Source organism: Oryzias melastigma, linkage group LG6 (genome assembly GCF_002922805.2).
Source record: "Oryzias melastigma strain HK-1 linkage group LG6, ASM292280v2, whole genome shotgun sequence".
Classification (NCBI taxonomy): domain Eukaryota; kingdom Metazoa; phylum Chordata; class Actinopteri; order Beloniformes; family Adrianichthyidae; genus Oryzias; species Oryzias melastigma.
In genome coordinates, this window is record NC_050517.1 from 25,807,118 (window position 1) to 25,830,151 (window position 23,034).

General features: G+C 37.3%; 1 protein-coding gene across 2 annotated transcripts in view; it reads left to right on the forward strand.

Annotated features, from left to right (window-relative positions):
- jph3 (junctophilin 3) overlaps window positions 1-23,034 on the forward strand; it is a 61,280-nt gene that overhangs the window by 4,350 nt on the left and 33,896 nt on the right. For both annotated transcript variants that reach the window (XM_024281910.2, XM_024281911.2), the window contains exons 2-3: window positions 18,930-19,416; window positions 22,013-22,378. In XM_024281910.2, the coding sequence (XP_024137678.1) occupies window positions 18,930-19,416; window positions 22,013-22,378 (853 nt within the window). The remainder of the gene's footprint in view (window positions 1-18,929; window positions 19,417-22,012; window positions 22,379-23,034) is intronic.

Below are 23,034 nucleotides of genomic sequence, written 5' to 3' on the forward strand. Positions count from 1 at the left end.
TTGAGAGTCTTTCCAGTAGGATGGGGTAATGACCCAGATTTTAAGCATAAAAATAATCTGACAAAGGTTAAAGGTTATGTTCAATGTAAAGTTTTTTTAATGCCTTAAGGCTGTAGATTTTTCTATAAATTTGCATGAACATGGGTGAAAGTGACATTTTGTCGGGCCTTAAGACTTCAGGAGTGTATAACGTGCTGTTGCCATGACAACAGTATGCAGTGGGCAGAATTGCTGAGTTTTTGGTGTGGAGATTTACACACAACTTCAGTTTAACAACTGATTTTTCAATCAACCTGAGAAATTTTAAAACTGGAGTTATAATAATTATCTTTATTGCAATAATATAAAACACAATTGCACTTACATGTATACGAGAAAGTACTAATAAAAAAATGATTGCTTTTTTCTTCTTAATGAAGAGTTTATTACTAAATCCCAAGTCAAATAAAGGAAAATTATGTTAGATTACACCTTGATGTGATGTGTTGTAATTGTCTTTGACTCTATAGAATGCTGCTATGGCAACCACACAAAACCCAAATCAATAACAGGTAAAAAGCACAAGCACAGGAAGAGAAATTTGTTTACATGTAAACAAATCAAGATGAGGAAAAACTCAAAAATGCTAAAGGCTTCTGATACTCAGTGAGGACAAAAGCAAAGTAGTTTTACTCTTAAATATTCCAACGCCTGTATGCAATTATTGCAATTTAAATACTTGGCTGCGCTGTCAAAACAGGCCACTTAGAAACCATTGAAGAAGTTTTACCCCATTGGTAGATTTTCTTTAAGTAAAAATGGTTTTACCATGAATTCTCATTTTACTATAAAGTCCCTTTCAAACTAAGATTATGTTTAAGAACAATTTACAATAAGTGTTACTTTACTAATTTAGGGATAATGCCAAAAAAGTGTGCATTATCAGAAATTAACAGACGACCTGGAATCCTGAACTGTACTCCACTTTGCTTCCAGCCCAGTCTCAGTAAAATGCGTACATATGCCACGATTTGGGAAATACCGTTGTAATATACGCCAAAACCGTTTTTTGGTGCATATAATACGCGCGGTCCTAAACGTGTTAAAGTCTGCTTTCCACGTTTGACACGTCCCCTGGTGGAGGCGTGAGGATCACAGACAGCCCCACAAACGAACAATTTGCTTTCCCTAACCATAACCATAACCGTAATCCTAACCTTAACCAGGAACAACGTCATTTAGAAAAGAGCCGGAGGATTTCTGACCACGTGATCAAAACGAAACCTAAAAAGCCGTGTATATTGTACGCCAGCGCAACCTATTCTCAATCATTGCGTATCATATGCACGCAAAAAGCGTGTTTCGCGTATATTATACACGGTATTTCAGAGTGCAAAGTCGTGGAATATGTACGCATTTTACTGCGACCGTGTTGTTGCTTCGTACAGTTGCCTCTGCTAAGTCTGTTCATTTCTGATAATGCCCACTTGTTATCCCTCTTATCCCATGGTCACTTACTATGGAGTGATTTTTGTGCCACCATATTGCAAGCAAAAGTCAGAGTTTTGAGATCAAAATGTCCTAAATTGCAAACAAAATTGAAAAATTATTTTTTTTTAAATATTTGCTTTCAAAAACTTTTGCAAACAAACGCTTTTATATGCGTAGTGCCTCATCTCGCTTTTGCCCTATCTTTGATTTTACGTCCAACATTTTCTCTCAGCTTTACGTTTGTGCTACCCCAAGGAATTTGGATTTTCATTCATGACCGTTTTTTTTTTAATAATAAATATGAATTATGTCTTTTTTGGCACAAACAAAAGAAAAAGCACAAAAAGAACCTAGCATCTCTCAAATTTAGATTTTTGTTTTCGTTTTTACGTGAAACAGAAGCTCAAATAACTTATTTTCAAAATAAAAGATCTCTGTGCCAAACAGGATCATCTTAGTGCAGCTCTTGGCAGCTTGTAACCAATATTGTTCAGCATAAGATAATATGTGCTTTTAACTGATAAAAGATCAAACTTTTTACCAAAGTTTTGCTTTGCAAATAAAATCTGTGCATTCTGGTAATAACATTGAGCAAACAAGACATCTTCAGGTCAACAGGGATGTAAAAACCTCCATAGTTTATAATTTATGTGCACCTCAGCCATCAATTTATAACATGAACTAATCTATGCTAAGTCAATGCTAATTAAGTAATTCCTACATAAAATAAAAATGTTATTTTTCTTCTCTGTTTTAATGTAATATTTTCCCCTCTTTGTGTATGAATGAGCTATTGTTTTTTCATGAACATAGTGTTAAAAATTTAAGAGAAAGTTGCACTTTTTTCTTGAATATTTTTTCTACTTTGAGCAAAAGTAAACAGAGGTTCTTAGAAATAAGTAATTGTGAAAATTAACATAAGTTAAAAATAACATTTCTTCTGCTCATAAATTAAGTTTACTCTGGTAAGCCATCATTATTTTCCTTACTGCTGCTGTGAAGCTAACCTCAAAACACTGACGTGCAGCAGATGATAATATGGGCTCCAAATCTTCTTGTTTTTTAACAAACAGATCTTAGAGAAAATCAAACTTTTTACCAATATTTTGTCCTAGAGGATTCATAGATCACACAGGCCTGTTTAGTGTAATGTCAGAATATAAACTTCAAGTTTATTCTACGGTTTGAAGAGATTCTTAGCCATAATTTACAAATTTGACTTGATAAAATGTAATGAACACTAAAAAAAAAAGATTTGAAGCACATTTTTTTCATTATTACTTATTTCTAAGAACTCCTGTTTGCTTTTGTTCTGAGAATGTCCAAAGTAAAAATAGAACTTTCACTTAATATTTCAGAGTTTCATTAATGAAAAAACTATAGCAAACAATAATCGTAATGTAATGTGAAGACAAAGCTGAGACATTTTTCTGCTACAAACATTTTAAACTCGCTGATCGCTACACTAACATGAATAAATACAAAACCCTGTTGTATATTTGAGCTTTGCTGCTCCTTCTAAAGAGAAACGGGCCACAAAGGTTTAAGACTGTAGAATTCCGCTGATTGGATAGAATTTAGACCAATCAGCAGACTGTTTGGGGTGGCACAAACGTAACGCTGAAAGAAAATGTTCAACACAAACTCAAAGATGGGGGCAAAAGTGAGATGAGACATTACGCATCTTAAAAAATTTTGAAACAAAGTTTGCAAACGGAAACATATTTTTTGCAAGCAAAAAAAGTTTACAAATGCAAAAAAAGATTTTGAAAGGAAATATTAAAAATTTTATTTGCAAATTATGATTTTTTTTTTAGCACTTTACATTTTGTTTGCAACTTAGAACATTTTCATCTCCAAACTGTGACTTTTGCTTGCATTAAGGTGTCACAAAAATCTCTCCATAACTTACAAGAGGAGTAAGTATTTATTTGTTAGTTTATTCTTGTTATTGTTTAAGTTTAAATCACTTTTTCACAAAAAAGCGGACTATTTAATACTCAACAGTGCATGAGCAGGAGTGGGGGGGGGCATTAAAATTAGGCTGGCCGCTGTAGAGACCGGCATCTAATAAATACCTTTTAGACCTTGTCCTACTGGAGACTGGATATAACTGGAAGACATACAGTATTGTGCATTTAAAAAAAAGAGTTTTGCTGATCACCGCTAGCTCTGTGGATAAAGTGTGTGTTAGTGTTAGCCTGGGGGCGGTGCTGGCAACACAGACTTGGAAGGGGCTGGTGCTCAGAGTGAAGGTTTTTAGAGAATTACTCAAAAATGCATTTCTTTATAGTGAGGTATTAACATTATCAAGCACTTAAAACCTAAAAAAAATGATTTTGCATGATATAGGCCCTTTAATTAATGACAAAATAAAGGGTTAGTTGCCACTTTATGAATTACTTTGCATTACTAAGTGTGTTACACAATACATTAGTTAGTGGTTGACTTATGTTGGTTATTCAACTTTACTTAACGAATGACAAAGCATTAATAAAAGCTGTGTTGTGCAGTTTTATGCGTTGTGTAATAACTACAGGTTAGTTAATGTGTTTATAACGCCTCAGGCTAAAAATGTAAAACCTTACTTTTTCCTTTCTAATTCTGAAAAAAAAAACATAGTAAACGATTACTTTAGATATAATTAAGATATTAAAAACATAACGTGGTTATTGCACACTTAATGGGTAATTAATGTTTAATTGTGCATTGACTATTGTTAATAAAACAGCCTAATTGTAAAGTGTGACTGACATGGCTCACTGTGTTTTGGGGAAATCTAACAATTTGACTGATACAGATGGACTATTTGAGAAAATACATTTTTTAGGTCAGACAAACATAACCTAATTGAGATAAACCAACATGCATTTCAGAGCCTTGACACTTTTTTTAATAGATTGTGACAAATGCCAACAGTGGTTGCTAGGGGAAATGGGAAATGTATTTAATTAGTTTATTTTATTAGTTTATCCAATTAAACAGTTGTTATGGTGTCAAATAATTGCACAAGTGTTCGGTTAAAATTTGAATTAATTCAGTTTATTTTTATTAAAGCTGCAATTCACAGTTGTTGACACGCCTCACAAGGAATACTGTTACAGATAAATCAAGATTTTTTATGTTTTTTTTCTCTACTCTAAAATAAAATTGGATTTGTTAAGGGAAGAAATCTCCTTATTTTATTCAAAAATAAGCATTTATTTTTATTTTTATGTACAAATATTTTAAATGTAAAGAAAAAAAAGGATATTATAGAATAAATTAAAATGTAGCTGAGGATAACTGTGAATTTTTAATAAATGTCGAATAAAATAAATAACTTTTATGGTATTAAAATACTCTTTAGAGTACAAATTTTACAAAAACTTCTTAAGTTGAAAAGCGTTGCTTTGTTTTTGAGCTACAGGAGGTGCTGCTGAGGGGGAATCTGCATTTCTGAAGATACTCATTTAGAGATACATATTTTTAAGGATTTCATAAATACTTTTTTTATCAGATTACATTAACAAACTAAAAATGTAATTAATAATGGAATCATTCATCAAAAGAGAGCCTCGCGTGAGCTCTATCGTCTAAATCGGTGTTGCGTTTGGCGTAAAATTGGCATCAGTCGCAATTTGATTCTCCTGAACCACGAGCGCTTCAGTCACTGTTAATGAGACACAGCGAGTGCTCTGAAACAGAAACACTCGTGCACGGCGTGCGTGCGGAAAGAGCGGCACGCGGGGAGGAGGGTGCGTGTGCGCTTGGAGGCTTGGCAGGAGCATTCCTGCAGCTAAATCCTTGTTACGTAACCCTACAACTAGCAGGCCGCTTTTTCAGCACGACTCTCCACTCAGAGTTAGTCCTGGCCACCAAGTTGAAGGGTTTGCTGGGCAGAAAAAGCAGGTGGAGGAGCACAGGCTGATGGATTGGCTGGGTAATGAACAGATAGTGCAGAGAGGCACGGTCAGATTGGAAAAGCGTGGGATTGTCGTGATCATCTTCATCGTGGTTATTATACCAGAAAGTGTGATCTGGAAAGGGTTGAGGTGATGGAGAATGGCAGCAGAACCAGCTGGAAGACCTGCTGCGCGTGCTGCACCTCTGTGAAACCACATACAGTAAAGGCAGCAGAGACTGGCCTACTTCTGAGTGTTGATCTGGCTCCAGTGATACACTGTGTCCTGATTATAACAGTGTGCATCTGGCCTTTATATAGATCTGTGATGAGAATATTGTTTGGGGAGCTAAACTGTTAGATAAAATAACATTAAACTGCAGCAGAATGAAACTGACAGAGTGACCCTAAAATAAAACCATTCCAGTTCACCAAGAGAGAGGGATTTATTTATCCTCATGTGGGATGCATTTGGTCAGTTCTTTTCCTCTTGAGATCATCTTTAACTTCATGCTAATTCAAATTTGTTTTTTTTTTAACAGTTTTGCCTCCAGCCTGAGCTGCAAAAAAAGTATTAGTTACATTTTCGTTGAGAAAAAATGTAGAAGTTAATTTAGTTCTGCTTTGTGTCATGAAACCCAGTATCCCAGCGTGAGGCCCTATGACAGAACAGAGCTGCTCACCAAATCAGACGGATAATCTCAGGGTTCTTTCTTCTGCAGATTATCTATGACAATGTTTAGGTCCAGCTGTTTCACTGTAACTTATGTGGAGCAGAGTTGTGTTTAGCACTGATTTTCTGTTGTTTAGGTGGAATATATTGTGTTGATTCTTATTTTTTTATATCTACCTGAACCAGAGGTGTTCACTAATTTTCAGTTACTCGGCTGATTTCTGTAATTTCGGTGGAGCTGAGTTGTATTTCGCAGTGATTTTTCAGTTTTTAAGGTGGAGTAGAGTTGTTTTTAGCACTGATTTTTGATTATTAGGTGGAGCAGAGGTGTGTTTTGCTGTGATTTTTAGTCATTTATGTGGAACAGAGTTGTATTGAGTCTTATTTACCAAATTAAGGTGGATTAGAGTTGTGTTTAGCACTGATTTTTCAGTTTATAAGGTGGAGCTGAGTTGTGTTTAGCACTGATTTTTAGTTTTTAAGGTGGAGTAGAGTTGTTTTTAGCACTGATTTTTGATTATTAGGTGGAGCAGAGTTGTGTTTTGCTGTGATTTTTAGTCATTTATGTGGAACAGAGTTGTATTGAGTCTTATTTACCAAATTAAGGCGGATTAGAGTTGTGTTTTGTACTGATTTTTCAGTTTTTAAGGTGGAGCTGAGTTGTGTTTAGCACTGATTTTTGATTATTAGGTGGAGCAGAGTTGTGTTTTGAGTCTTATTTACCAAATTAAGGTGGATTAAAGTTGTGTTTTGTACTGATTTTTGACTATTATGTGGGGCAGAGTTGTTTTGGGTCTTATTTGCCAAATTAAGGTGAAGCAGAGTTTTTTAGGGTGGTTATGCTGTTGTTTATGTGGAGCAGAGTTGTGTTGTTTCTTATTTTAGATATTTAGGTGGAGTAAAGTTGTGTTGTGCTCTGTTTTTCTGTTGGACCAGAGTTGTGTTTAGCACTGATTTACTTTCATTTAGCTGGAGTAATATTTTGATGACCACTGATTTTTCTCTCTTAGGTGGAGCATTGTTGTATTTCTCACATAAACATGAGTCCCTCTGCTCTACTGTCCAGCGTCATTCACGATCGTGCTCTAATCTCTCTTTGCGACTCCATTTCTCACCAAAGTGATTACAGAATCAGTGCTTTCTGATTAATTATTTACTGCGCTGCCCCGCTCCGCCTCTGTGTGTGTGCTTGGTAATCAGTCAGCTTAGCCCTTCATCTCTGTAAACACCATAAGTCCGGAAGGCCACGCCAGCCAATCAGAGCCCAGGAGAGTGGATCGAGCAGCCAATCGCGGCAAGCTACACTCAGTCCCTCGTGACACGGTGACCTGCTGCATGTCGGTGAGCGTTGCTATGGAAACCCTACTGTACAGTGCAGGTCTGAGGAAGTAGAGTTAGGACGGAAGGAGAGAGGTGGAAGGAGAAAACACTCATGCAAATATAAAACAAGGAGCAAAAAAGTTTAGTTAAAGTAAGTACTGTGGGGCAATTGAAGGGCTTGAGGGAAACACTGGACTCTAAGTGCACAGCATGCCTGCAAGCATGGATGCAGCTGAGCATCTTTGAATGCTTTCACTCCTGACTGATATGTCTTCAGACACAGCAGAGCCTCGAGCTGCAGAGGTGGATCCGGAAAATCAGTGTTAAGACTGAACCTGTGTTTGGTCGCAGGAGGAAGAATAGAGACTTTTACCCACAATGCTCTTCTGCAGTCATTTCAACATCAGTCCACAAGGAAAATCCATGTGAAAATCATTTTCCCCTTGTAGATTTTTTTCATTTATGGTTTTTGAGATGTTTAAACAAATATCAAACCATTATACTACCTCCTCCATGCTTAGCTGGCTTGCCTCGTTATTTTAAAGAATGCTTCAAGATGATCCAGGATTCCCATGTAACGAAAAAAACTTTTTGTCTCATCAATCCACAAAATATTTTGAGGATTATCTGAATTATTGTTATTACTCTTTTTAATATTTCAGATTTTCTAAAAATAAATATAAATAACCAATAAATAATACATTTAAAAATTGGGAGAAATATGGAGAAAAATATTTGGAAGTTGATAATATTACAAATATTAATGAAAGAACATTAAAACATATGAAAGAATAAACCCCAAAAATGAAAACTAGAATTTTGGAAAAAAAACAAACAAATTGCATGAACATAGTAAAAAAACTTCAGCAGAAAATGAAAGAAATAGTAACTTATTTTAGATTGCACTTATTAGAAAAAATATTAATATTTATTTAAATACACCTTTAATGCTATTTTTTATTCCCAGTCTTTGTGGTTTGCATTGAAAAATGTAGTAAATCAGTTGTTTTTTTAGGCAACTCTATGGAGTGGGCGAGAGTTCACGGGTTTGGATCATAAAACCAGAAAAATAAACCAATAAACTTTTGGCTCTCCTGCCGCCTGACTCTGCAGCTTTATCGTGAAATTTCAGAGCAGATAAATAATCCTCAAATAGAAATCTGCAAGACTGGGACAGAAAAAAAAGGCCAGAGCAAAATCTCTTAAACGGATGAGAGCTTCATTTAGGCAAGCAGAGGTTTAGCTTTGATCTGACCCCGCCTGCTTTTAGCGGTCAGTGGTTTGATCGCGGTTCGCTTTATCTCCAGCCTGTCCTGCTTCTTCAGCCAGCTTGTTGGCATCCGCCCGCCCTTTGTCAGCCCGATTGCTCGTCTTTCTTCTTCACACTTTATTTGTTTGCTCTTTCCGCCGTCAGTAAATCCTCTACCACAATCAGCATCGTGTCAGAAAAAGTGACCTGTAACATAAATCCCCTTTCATGGCATCACTCAGACTCTGGGTAAAGAATTCACCTCGTCAGCATCGATTATTCCTGATCCCAGCATGCTCCAGTTGCTCCACATCAAAGTACTCAGGAGTGTCTTTGGGTTTTAGTTTTTTTCCAGACCATCTTTAATCTGCACCTTGTCTACAACCATAACAGCTCCCGTGTAACCTTCAGCTTACGTAACTGTGGTTTGATGTCTGTAGTGAGGATTAGTGGTGCAGCCTGAAATATAAAATCTCCAAAAATCACTCCTGGAAGTTTGCCCTGTTCTGCTGCTGCTGATGCAGGATGAGCTCCACACACTAATATGGGAGTCTGCTGATGCTACAGTTTCTCTGCTCTGAGAGGGAAGATGGTAATAAAAGAAAAAGACATTACAGTCCTGTGTCTACTGTGTTTACAGTCTGGACTTTAACAGTTTTGATTTCACAGATTAAGGAAAAAATGTCTCTAAATTCCAACAATCATTTCTCGTTTAAGATGCAAGGGAAACTGTATGCTAATGACACAGCTTTAAGTCTCACTATCACAATGTTAAAACTTTTTAAAGATTATTTATTATGTTAATATATGAATGTATTTCACACCTGTTAATTTAAATCTGATATATATATATAACTGAGCAAAATCTATTAGATTTACTTAAATTCAACTTAATTCAATTTTATTTATATAGCCCAAAATCACAAAGAAAATTGCCTCATTGGGCATAGATACATTTATTTATTCAAATTCATTCATTAGGAATCTGTATTGTAAGAATAAAAAATGTCAAAAGTAGAAGATAAAGAGCCTCTTAGATTCAGAAATTGCTAACCTTTTTTTTCGAAGGGAGCAAAAAAACTTTGCATTGATTTAAGTCTTATTACAAAATGCCCTACTTTAGATGGATTCAAATATTTTGCAGGTCAAAGTATTAAGATGCTGAAGCTGTGTGCTAAGATTTGTTTTCCAGAACTTCTCGGAAGCGTGTTCAGGCTGGTTTTGTCTGTCGCTCTCCATGGTGCTGAAATATCCAGCGAGCATCCTGCAGTTAGCAGCAAATTTCTCAAAGTCAGACACAACACTCAAACTTTTTCCCTGACAGTGGACACATGAAACGTTCAATTACGGTAACCACCTTTGATGATGCTCACTAAAGACCTGTCACAGCTGCACACGGAGGAACAGACTTGTTGATGTGACAAGACCTCAACCCCGGGCTCCCACAGCAGTGAGGAAAATCCGCTTCACAGCTCCCATGCCAACAAAATTAGGGTGATTCTTCCTGGAGGGGCCAACAGGAAGCACTCTCCAGTCATGTGGGCCTCTAAATCTAAACTGCAGGCAAAATGCAACAAAAGGGTTAAAGCGGGGAAAATCAAATCAGTGGAAACATCTCATTTAAACACGTGCTGACCCGCCGGCTGAGTTTGGAGTTGTCTCTTTAAGAAATGCGTCTGCTCTCCATTTCTGGGTTAAAAACCATCTGTCCCTCTGAGTTTCATTCTAACTGACCAGAAGAAATGCCTTATGTCAACGTCAGCTGTACTGTATAATATAGTAGGAGCACATGACTGCTTTTGATAATACAACTTCAGAATGCACCGGCTTTTTTCTGAGGAGTTATAGTGTACGCTTTATCTCTTCACACCAACGTTATGCTTTAAAATATTGATGACAGATTACAAGCTGAGAGAACATGAAGCAGGACAAGCTGGGGAAGAGTTGAAACAAAGGCTGCTTTATCCATTATAAATGCATGCATCTGTGTAAAAAGGAAGATGTCAGAAGAAACTGTGTATCTGAAAATGTTTCATTCTGGGCATCAGTTTATATTCTTTTGGTCTGCTCTTCTGTCCGTCTTTATGCTGATGATGTGCTTCCTTTTCAAATCATGATTACATGTACTTCTTTGAGGTTAATCAATCATGTGAAGGGAGTTTAAAGACCCACTCCAATAAAAAAATGCTTTTTTTTTGTCGTTTTGACATGTTCTTATATCATTTTCTTATGATAGAGGCCCTGTATGATTAAAATTGTGTTTCTATGTATTTCTTAATTCAAATTGCGATTGATCAGGAGCAGATGAAAAGTGGATGTTTGAAAAAGCTCAGACTAATGACGCAGCTACTGAAATGGGCGGGCCAAAGTCTCCTATCCCCTATGCGTACTTTGAGAGATGTGAGACACGATGAGCGTTCAACTTTGTGCTGTTACAAATTGCAATTCTGGCTCAAAACTGTACGACTAGATTGATCCAATGTTTCTTTTGTGCCGCTAATGTTAGCTTGAGGCTATAAACTTTCACCTAAGCATACAAACGACAGGGTTGGGGGTGGGGTTGCTCTGCACCAAAAATCTCGCCCAGAACCCAAAATTGCATTTCTAATAAGCTTTTGCCACTGTGCGAAAACTATCTCTTAAAAAACAGTAAAGGCAATTTATTTTTGGCTAAAAACTGCATAATTAAAAGATCACTAGGAATGATTTAATGATATAAAAAATATGGAGTTCTTTGCAGAGTCAAAGTTCTGACACCATCACTTCTTGAAAGAATTTGTTTTTTTAACTTCCACATCTTTTAATTTACTTTTGGGTAGAAATCCACATATGGGAAAAATTGAAACTGAAATAAGTAAAATTAAATGTAACTTTTACACTAAGTTTTAACCATAAATAGAATCATTTTCTTCCTTTTTAGCCCTACATTAAGACATGAAAATAGAACTTAACATGACTTTTGTGAAACTTTCAACTCCTCTCATTAATAAGAAACCTGAATTTCAATCAATTCATACGTCTTCTGCCATTTAGTTGAACTTAAGGAACCTGAGAAGCCGTTCAGAATCACAGAGTAAAAGAGAACTCTAACCATTTTAAAGTTTTTTTTATATTTCAAAATATTCACATTTGTAGTGTCACTTGCAGGACACAATTCTGCTTCAAATCAATCTCAGATTACTCCCAAAATTGTTTCTGTGAATCCTTTTAGACCTTAATCGATCAAAGTAGATGATCATCCTGATCAAGGCGGGTTCTACTGTTGTTTTCTCTTCATCCTGTGTTCTTTGACATTTGGAATTTGACTTTTGGAAAACAAAAATGACCATTTGAAAAAAGTGCAAACGCTGATGTGATCTTTGATGATTTTAATTTTCAAGTCTTTTTTTTCATTGTAAAATCAGCATTTTTTTATGTCTTAGATATATTTTAGCTCCACAAAATTCTACTCAGATGTTCAACCTTGCTGTCTGCTTATGAAGTTCATTCCAACCCCTATATGAAGGAATTTGACCCATTTCTACTCGTGCCCTACAGGTTCTGTTTTATCATAAACTCAGCCATACTTTGGAAACACAGAGTTAGAGTTCTCATTTTTGTTTCAATGACAACCATATTGATTTGTCTGAGCAAGAATCTATACTCTCTAATTTTATGGTTCTTGATATCACGAAAGCTTGAAAGGCTTCAAACTTTGAGAACTTTTACAAATAAAGAAGTGATAGGTTTTGTCAGTACTTTCAGTTAAAAAAAAGGTAACATTTGATTCAATTAATATAGAAAACTCAACATTTTACTGCGGGATACTGCCCATGAATCTGTCATAAAGTTTTCTGCTGGTTTTCTGCTGGAGCTTCACTGACCTGTCTGCCTGTCAGAGTCAAACTGCATTTCAAAACTAGTTAACCGGCATGTAGTCACTCGTCCATCATCCTGTCCTGCCAGCATGATTCCAGCACTATTTCTAACAGACATGCTGCCAGTACTCATTCTCCCCAGCCGTCCCTCCATCATCGCTCAGCCTCAGTCCTCTGGCTGTGTACCTGGCAGCTTAAAGATAGAAACTCGTCTCTTCCTAAAAAAAAGCTACAATACAGCTGAGAAGGCCTGTTTATTTATAGTTCAGAACTTTAGAAAAACATATATGTTTGCATACTTTAAAGTATGTAGCTGTAGCCAATATTTGGGCCTTTTTTTTTATTTGTTCAGTGCGTTTGACGTATGGAGACCCTCACAAGTGTGGATGGGGATTATTACTTCGGTGGCGATTCGATTCACAAATCAAGATCAATGTTGCACAGATTGAACCACGATTCTTACTATTTAATATATTATATATGTTAGCAACCTAGCATGTAAAAACACAATGATTTAATAAGTATTATAGGGTATATGTCACTTTAAACAATGTCATTCTATTTTCTGTTACTTCCTGGTTAACTTCAGCAGTAAACAAATTACAAACATTACTGTTGCTTTGTAGTATTTTTGAATCCTGAAAAACAGTCCTTTAATCTATACTGAATTTTTTTCCCCAACAGACATGTCTATAAACTGTTTTTTTATATATCTTGAGTAGAAAAAGAAAAAAACATTTTCTAAACTTTAGATGAACATTTTGCAGATGCCCTCCAGTACAAATCTCTGTCATGCTAGCAGGCAGTTATATGACATCACATTGAGAGAATTTTGAAATATTTTTAATTCAATTTTTGTTAAAAATTTGCAATCAAATTGTCGACTTTTTTTTAAGACGATAACATTTTGTTTTTTAGTAAACTGAACCTCTTTTGGTTTTTTTTGTTTATGAAAAATACTTAGTTAATAGTTTTACTTAGAAAGTAGGAACCGTCACAGACACTAAAATTTGAAGATTTGTTTTATTCCAGTGACATTCGCTTTGTTTTGTTTATAATTATAATTCACATTATTTTGCTATTTTAGAGCAATAATTACGTTTTCTGAAGTGTGATTTTCTATACTTTCCTGTATTTGTAAAGATTGCAAGTCAGCAATCTCGGATGTCACAAATATTCGCACTTAAACTTTTGGGAACAGATTTCAAATATAATTTCCTTGCTTTATTTTCATTATAAAATAAACCACTCCTCTAATATTATGTCACCATTTCAGGGTAATTATGTTTTGTTTTGTTTTGTTTTTACATTCTATATTTATTGGGTGCTACAAGTTGTTAAATCTCTTTTTTTAGGATTAAAATTACATAAAAAACAAACTATAAAGCAACTATTCAAAAATTTTGCACAAGAAAATGTGTTGTTTGAATTTGATCTTACTGCAGAGCTAGTTAGGATGATATTTCAGACAAATTGTGCATTTTGTGGTACAAGCACCAAATCTGCCATAGATGTACCTCAGAAAAGTACACAAATGACGGCATACACTCAATTGTTCCAAAAATATGAAATGTCTTTTTGCTCAACAATATGGGCTGTTCATGCACAAAATGCAGTCTTTATTCTTGAGGGGTACCTACAGAATACCACTACATGTATGCTGTAACTCTTGTGCTATCCTACGCATGTTTACATTAAAAGTGGGGTCATCTGGACGGGGGATAAATATACTTTAAAATCTTGAAATTTGTCGGGTCTAACATGCCTGTCTGAAAGAAAGGATCCTAAGGTACATCAGTACAAAAATTGATGCTTTTATCACAATCATTTTAATAACCGTCTTCACTATTAATGCCTCTTTTTTGCTGCCATCTTTTAAAAAACACCTGCACTTTCAGGAGCACTCCTACTATTTTAGGCTGACAAGCTTACATAAAAATCTGCCCAAAATTCAGTCAAAGAGGACATTTCATATTTTCTTTTTAATCCTTATATCTTCTGTTGCCTCAAAAATGTTTTGAATGAGATAAAAGAAGGTTCTGATGAAATATTGAACAGTTTTCTGTCTTTTTTATGCTAATGCTAAGTGTTTTTTAGCTTGTCCAAAATACACAAAACTTCACTAAACTGACACACACAACATTTTTCTTGAAATAAAATCAGTTATTATACACTTCACATTTTTAACCCTTCCGCTATCTTTGGGATCCAGATGACTTCAACCACTTATTGATGTGTGATTCGTTCCATGACAAATGTGGACAAAGGTGGACAGGATTTTATGTCTGCCATGGACATTAGTGAAACTCAAAAATCAATGATAAAAAAGTTCAGCGCACTGTCTTGTGGGGTCCAGATGACCCCACTTTTAATGTAAACAAGCCAGTGGAAGGGTTAAACAACACATACTATTAAAAATAGTGCAACATTTATCTCGTCAAAAGCTATTTTCTGCACTTTAGTAAAGCTGTCAACTTGTCAGACTTGTCCTTTGCTTAGCTTCATCCTCTGACATTGACCTTTGATTCTAGAAAGTTTCTGCATGACCTCCAACCATTTTCTCCTTTTGAACTCAGAAAAACTTTTAAAAAATCTTTGTAAATCAAACCAACGTTGTCTGATTGATAAAGAAATTTAGAGCCTCTTAAAAGAAAAAGGTGTCTCATGTCATTTTCTTCTGTTAGCAATTTTAACCCCAAAAGTTGTAAAAATCATGCTGGTATTGGGATCCGGGCTTCAACATTTTTGCATTTTTTTTTCACAAAACACAGAATTTTAAATAGTTGTCAGCTCCTGATCTTTGGCTGTTTTTTCCGCCAACCTTTTAATAAAATGGTAATCTTGTCACGCTGCTGCACAAGTGTTTGTTTGTTTGTTTGTGTTCTCTGATCTGCCTCTCATATGGCCGTCCAGCTGTGAGCTGCCATGATTACAAAAGCCCGGACAGATGTGCCGGCCATCTGTCTGACACAAAGCCTGAGTTCGTGCGTGTGCAGGTATGAGCATAAAAGGCAGCATCCTCCTGATGCCTTTAAAACGAGCCAGTGTGTGTCTGTGTGCGACTGGCTCATATGGTTCATTCAGCACTTCCCGTTTTACTGCCACTTGAGCCCACAAGGGAACTGTTTGTGTGTGTTTGCGTTAGAGAAGGCTGAGCGTGATTGCAGCCCTTATATGGTCATGTAGTCGGGCTGGAGTGAATGCGTTTGAATGAATCAGTGTCGTTACATCAGAGGTAGGATCGCTCACTCTCCTGCTGGAGCGCACACTTCCGCTGGAGTGTAAGAGAGAGGAATGGTGGACGCACGCATGCACACACACTGAGATGCCCTACTTTCTAGCAACGAGGAGATGCGAGGGCTGGAATGCAACAGGGAACGCGGGTGTGCAGATGTGCGGCGTGAATGAATGGGTGTGACCAGAGGAGCTGGTCACGTGCTCTTCACACCTGAGCATCAAAATGTGGGCCAACCAGGAACAATGAAGTATTCGGAAGACTTGACTTTGTTTCCTTTGTTCTTCCTCTTTGATAAATCAAATAAACATTTTTATAGTAAAAATGAAACAATAAAGACGAAAATACTGCAAAATATTAGAATATTTAATCTCCAATTTACAATGTTGTAGTTAATTTCCAATTTCTATATAATCCAGAATATCAAAAACACTAATATAACACAGAAAACCACAGAATAAACATCCAAATACATTTTTTATGACACAGTTATTTGTTAAAGCAGAAAAACTGTTAAAACCTGCTTGTTCCTATGAGAAAAAGTCCCTTCCCCAAATCTGTTTGTTAGAAATGAAGATTGTTTTTGAAAAATGTTTGATTTGAGACATCGTTATGGAGTTTTTCAGCAAGAAGGATTCTTTAAGATAAAGAAGTATGATCTCAAATGAATCCATACTGATGAAACAATTACAAAGCTGGCTTATAAATTTGGTCACAAGTCATTTGAACGTTTTAAGTTCCACAGCGGTCATCTTTTGATCTATTTTAAAATGCATTCCTAGTGGTTTTTTTTATTAAGTTTTTGCTGCTTTAAGCAAAAATGTAAAAAAATTGTGTCATTTTCTAGGACATAGTTTCTGCAGAATGCACCTAAATGCAAATTTTTCAGCATATTGGGAAGGTGGATGCACGGCGGTATTTATAATCGGGAGTAGCAGTCACATTTTTACACACCGCATTAAAATTTTATGTTGAGCAGACGATTTTATTGACACCAGTCAGCGGCTGCCCGGGCACATTTGGAGGTTGGGCGGTGGCAGTCTAGTGACAAGCGGGTGGCACAATAATTGACTAATTGGACGGTCTCCAAAATTGTCTGATTGGCCGATTTCAGACTGCTATCCTCCAGCTACCCTCCTGCTCCTGTGCTGCTATCCCACAGCCACTGTCCGATTGTTAGAAAGCGTGGACACTTGACAAGGGCTGTTGACATGGACTTAGGGCTCGGTGAAGACTGGACGTCAATCTGGCGATCCTTCGCCACCATGGGTCCAATGGGGAGACAGTGTTAATCCTGCACAAAACTCATCATGGCGTTGATAGCGCCACAGCAACTCTGAGACCTAAATAAAACTAAAAGCTTATTTTTCTTTATTTATGGCCTCCACCATCAGGAGAATGCCACAAGAACATGTTGAAAACAGTTTTCATTGGAGTGGGTCTTTTCATCTTCATGAAGCGATTTTAAAAATTTAAGCTTATTTTAAATGCATCTATCATCTTACCCTGTTTTCTAGGCTTTTATAGTATCGTTGTGTAACCGGCATCATACATGTTTCAGACATTATGAGATAACCTGCTTTTCTTGTCTCAGAGTGCGTCATCTGAGCAGATTCCTGAAGGGATTTGAACGTGTGTCTTTCCTGGAAAAGAGGAAAGCTTTGAACACTATCAGACTTTTTTTATTTACTGGAAACAACATAGAAACACTTAAGAAAAAGAAAAAAAAACTTCTGTTCCAAAAAATACCATAACCACACTGAGGTTTAAGTCACTGTTAATTTGCCTCAAGCCTTCCAGCGGACACAGCAAAGGAGTTAGTGACAACTTTGATGGTTGAACCAGAGACCTGAGAGCCTCAGATTTTAGACACCTCAAAGTAAACCTGATCTCAATTTCTCTCACATATGGATTGACGTTCACAAGAATGAAAACATTTAAAAAAAATCCTCCAAACAACTCAAAATATCATCTGCAAACACGTTTATGTTTGATCAGATAAAGTAAACACAGTTTAACTGTAATCTCATCCCTGCTGCCCTTCTACGTTTTAGTTTGATTTGAGCTAGAGTCTCAGGAATACAAATCAACGTCAAAGGATCAACCAATGAGCTTTAAGGCCACACCCATTTTTACTCACTGACAGACAGTCTGCTGAAAAAGGTAGTTCTGAAATGAAAAAAAAAGTGTTTTAAAAAGGTTATTGTGCAAACAGCTATTTAAATAAAATATTACTTTTAAAATAAAATCTTTGGGATAAAAAGAATTTACAAGAAAAATAGTCGACTTGTTAAATCATTCTTATTTGATAGAGCTTTTATTGGCATTGTTATACTGTATTTATTTTTTTTATTTTATTTTATTTATTCAAATAAAAAAAAATTTGCATATTGCAAAAAAAAAAACATGATTAGAAATAAAAAAATAGTTGCAGGAAAAGGCAAAAAATCTAATTATAGAGCCTCCATCTTCAAAAACTTTAAAATTGACATAAAATACAATTATACAGTTTCAAACTTTCACACTTTTACCCTTTACACATTTAAAAAACAACAAAAACATTTAAATTTTATAATACAGTAATTTTGTCCGATATCCCATTCATGGCCAAATAGGAAAGTTGACTCCACATTTGTTAGAAAAATATGAGATAACATAAGGTCAAAATCAAAATTTGTCTCAAAGTTTTTCACAGTTTATGGTCCTTTTAAATGTTTACATGTTATTTAATTGTTGATTAATTGATTTTCATCTTTTTCTTAGCAGTTTAATGACTTGAATATTTTGGGGCTCTCTATGGAATTTATATACTTTGTGAAACTTTTTCTTTTTTTACAATTTATTACAGACTAAAAAACTACAAGTGAGGATTTTGTGCACATCCGGGGCAAATGGGGCCAATTTTTTTTTTTTTTAACTATTTACATGACTTATGTTTTAATTTTGGATTTTTGAACTCTAGAACATGTGTAAAGTTTGCATTTGCTTGTCGCTTCTCCATTAACTCTTCTCCACTGTCTAAAAGTTGTTTGCTCATATGTAAACAGCCATAGTTGTTCTATTTGATCACTTATGAACTGATCCCAGTCTCAGCTCTGACCTCAGAGGCCTGTAAAATTGTAGAGTTTCCAAGGGGATTCTTTTCTCAATAGAATTTGCTTCTCCGAGGTTTTCTTTTTGTGCTGCAGAACTGAAAGTTCATCCCGTCTGGTCTGAAACATTGGTGTCGTTTCTCTCTAAAGGTACGTTTCAAGGCCAGTGGGTCGGCGGGATGCGACATGGCTACGGCGTCCGTCAGAGCGTCCCGTACGGCATGGCGGCCGTCATTCGCTCCCCTCTGCGAACCTCCATAAACTCTCTCCGCTCCGGCTCGGAGCACAGCAACGGCACAGCTCTGCTGGATCGAACGGGGGCCATCGTTCCCGGTCCCCCGACGGTTCCCGGGACGTTGACAACCAGCGTCTCCATGTGCAGCACGGGGAGCAGCGGCAGCAGCCCCGCCGTGTCCCGCGGGGGGTTCGTGCTGACGGCCCACAGTGAGGCTGAGCTGCTGAAGGGGAAGAGAAAAAGCGGGCTGTTCCGCAGATCCATCCTGTCCGGACTCAAGCTGAGGAAGTCTGAGTCCAGGAGCTCGCTGGCCTCGCAGAGGTCCAAGCAGAGCTCGTTCAGGAGCGAGGCGGGGATGAGCACGGTGTCCTCTGCTGCGTCTGATGTCAACTCCACCATCAGGTAACAGAACAGACACACGCTGGACTCATCGTCTCTGACATCACCCAGAGGGTCCTGAACAGTGAAAATTCACCCTAAAATGAAGCTGGGGGGTCCAGGGCCTCATAAATACAAGGCACTGCTTCAAATCCCAGTTTCTATGTGAGGTTTGCAGGTTCTCCCCATGTATAGTGCTTTCTTCCTACTGCCCAGATACAGGCTTCAAATCTTCAAATGAAGATTCATAATTGGGTGTGAATGTGATCCTGATTTGCACGCATCCACCTGTAAGGGCAGTTATGACTAAGACATAAAGTGAGGATCCTAAAGAAATCTCTATCTTCCAAAATAAAGGGTCCACTATCCCAGAGAACAAGAAGTGTTTTGGCTCAAATGTCGCCTTCATCTGCAGTTTTCTTTGGCCCACATTTGACCTCAAATGACAATGTTGATGTGGACGCGCTAGAAGAGATCAAATTGCAATTATTTAATGCCTTTGGAAAACAGCTGGCCTGCACAGAGCACTTTGGATATAACTACCCCTTCAAAGCTGGATTATGATGTTTGGGCGAACATCTGCCTCTAGCAGCTCATTTCAATAAATCACCCGAGTTACCTTAATAAACAAAGTAAAACACTATATATACAGTATATATAAGTGCAGGAGTTTTCCACAAGTGTTATTTTAAGGTATATTGAATGCTTAAAGAATCAGACAAGCTGATGCCTCAAAATCTAGTACTTCCAATTGAATAGGTGACTCTCCACTTTAAATACTTTATGTTTATTGAATTGTTTATTCACTTTCCGTTGAGTCAATCACTAGCAATTAAATAAACGAAGCAGCGTATCCACCTGTTCATCTCCAAGGTTTGTCCCCTTTGAAAACTGTTCCCCGGGAGACGTCAGAGGATTTAAATATGAAAAATAATGTCTCCACACGTGATGATTGCTTTAAACAGTTTGCATGTGATGACTTTGAGACGTGTTTAGTGCAGTCTGGCGTGTCCTGAAGTAATGAGATGGCGCAGTAACAAGAGAAACTGCCCTTCATCTGGAGGACATGGATTCCAGGAAACAAACATCTGTTCCACTTAAGGACTTTAAAATGGATTGGCAGGCAACCTGAAGCAGGCTCTGAGTCAAGTGAATGAGTGGGAGCTGGTCCACTGGCATGGTGCTGTTAAACCTTCATTAATGAGCATCACCGTATTTAGCTGGAATTCGGTAAATCAATTATTGAAGTCTGTAAAACTGAGGTTAATTTGTTTTTTCAATTTGAAACAATTAATTTGATTGTAGCCAAACTGCCTTAAAGGTCTATACCATGCAAATCAACTTTTTGAGCTTTTAAGTGAATATGATGATCATTGTTCACAAAAAACAAACCAAAGTGGAATTTGATCCATTCACGCACTTCTGAATAATCCCCTAAAAACCTACACTCTGAGCACGAGCCCCTCCCAACCCACAAAAAGGAGCGGGTTCTCATGAGCTGATGTCACAAATTTAGAACCGCCCCTTCCAGGAAGAGTCTGTGCTGCTAATACCACCCGCAGGCATACACTCACTTTCTCCGCAAAGCTAACAGTGAATGACAAAACACTTTCATTTCGAATTCACAATACCACTACTTCCAATTGTGTCTAGTCTCTAATATCCACCAAGTCTAAAAAGTGTTCATTACTATAGACGCCGGTCTCTAATTGTGGTTGGGCTGCTTTAAGCTCCACCCCTCCCCCGTCTCATGCACAGTCACGCAGACACTGGGTGTCTGTGGTATTTGTGTTGTGCAGTGATGACCAAGAAACACTCATTTAATTCAGTTGTGGCATACCCCAAAGAACATTCTGGTTAGAAATCTACACAACATTTTGGGGTGGATCTTAAACGTATCTGAGAATGGCGCAAGCAGACAGGTAATGTTGGGAAGACGGCAGAAGAAAAAGGCAAACAATTTCCTGGTGGAAAAAGCGAGCAACGAATTAGAAGAAGTGGTTTGAACATGGATTATTGAGCAAAGACGGAAAGGTGCGCATGTCACCAGGAAAATGATTTGCATGAAAGCAAAGAGGATTTTTGACTCAGAGATCGATGATCTTTCAAAGAGAAAAGAAATGTTCACAGCCAGTGCTAATCCGAACATAATTCAATGTTCTTATCATTTTAGTAAATCCTAAAACTTTTATCTGGTGGTGTTGTTGGCATTTTGTGACCGAATTTCACCACAAAATGAACCCATTAACTTTTACCCGAAGCGTAGATTGGTAATCTTTTCCCGCCTTTTTTCTTTTATGCTAAGTTAGCGAGCTACATAAAAAAGGTCTTTGAATCCAACACTTAGAGAAAAATAACAGATTTAAGGTAAAACCTATGAAAAAAGACTAAAAATAGTCATTTTGCTATTTAATTGAAAATAAAGTTACTGAGATCAAAATTAAACCTTTTTTCCCCATTAAAATTGACTTTTGCCTTCCACCGGTGGTAATTTTAAACAATAAAAAAATACTTTTACGTTTATTGTAATTTGACACAAGTTAGAGGAGTTAACAAGTTTTTTAGCTCTACAGGAAATTATGCGAGTTTAATCGACTGATGTAACCTTTTGCTTTCCCAGCCTTGGAGATGCAGATGCAGAGTTGGCTGTCGCCGACGATGACGTGGACGCCACAACAACAGAGACCTACTGCGGGGAGTGGAAGAACGACAAGCGGACCGGTTTTGGAGTGAGTCGGCGCTCAGATGGGCTGCAGTACGAGGGCGAGTGGCTCAGCAACAAACGGCACGGCTACGGCTGCACCACATTTCCAGACGGAACCAAAGAGGAAGGGAAGTACAAGCAGAACATCCTGGTGAGCGGGAAAAGGAAGAACCTGATCCCGTTACGTGCCAGCAAGATAAGGGAAAAGGTGGACCGGGCAGTGGAGGGGGCGCAAAAGGCAGCAGACATCGCGCGGCAGAAGGCCGAGATTGCTTTGTCAAGGTAAGTTTAATTCTGTATTACTATTTGGGGGGGAAAACCATTGCTTTTACGATTATATAAGGTAAAAGTCAGAAGGTTTTAAATGCAAATTTAACGATAAAAATCTTAAGAATGGTTATGCATGTATAAAATGTACTGGATTTGTTAGAAATTTACTAACACTGCTAAACAGAATAAATATGAAATTGCTTCTACATATTGGAAAAAATGAAAAGATAAGACAATTTGCTTAAGTATGTTTTAAAGGTGCATTCACACCGAACACGATTAGCGCGGCAGAAGCGGCCAGCTCCAATGTGAAGTCAATGGTACAGGCGCACTCTGAGGCGAAGTGAATCCCCGCAGCGTGATTTGAGCGACGGGCGCGGCACAAAAGTCTGCCAGCAACTCAATTTGAGCGACGAGGTGCGAATTGGGTGTCATTAAAAAAAAGGAAAAAGGTCTCCTAATATTATTTTGCCCCCTCGGATTAATACGAGACCATGAGCCTTCAAGCTCAGCCACAGAGACACACAAACACCGCAGAAGCGGCTGTCATACAGACACAACCCCCTGTAGCGGGAAAGTTTAAGTTATAGTCATAACCCAAACATGGAGACATGATTAGTGATGTTTTTGTAGAACTCTTCACAATAAATAAACCTTATTCATCGACA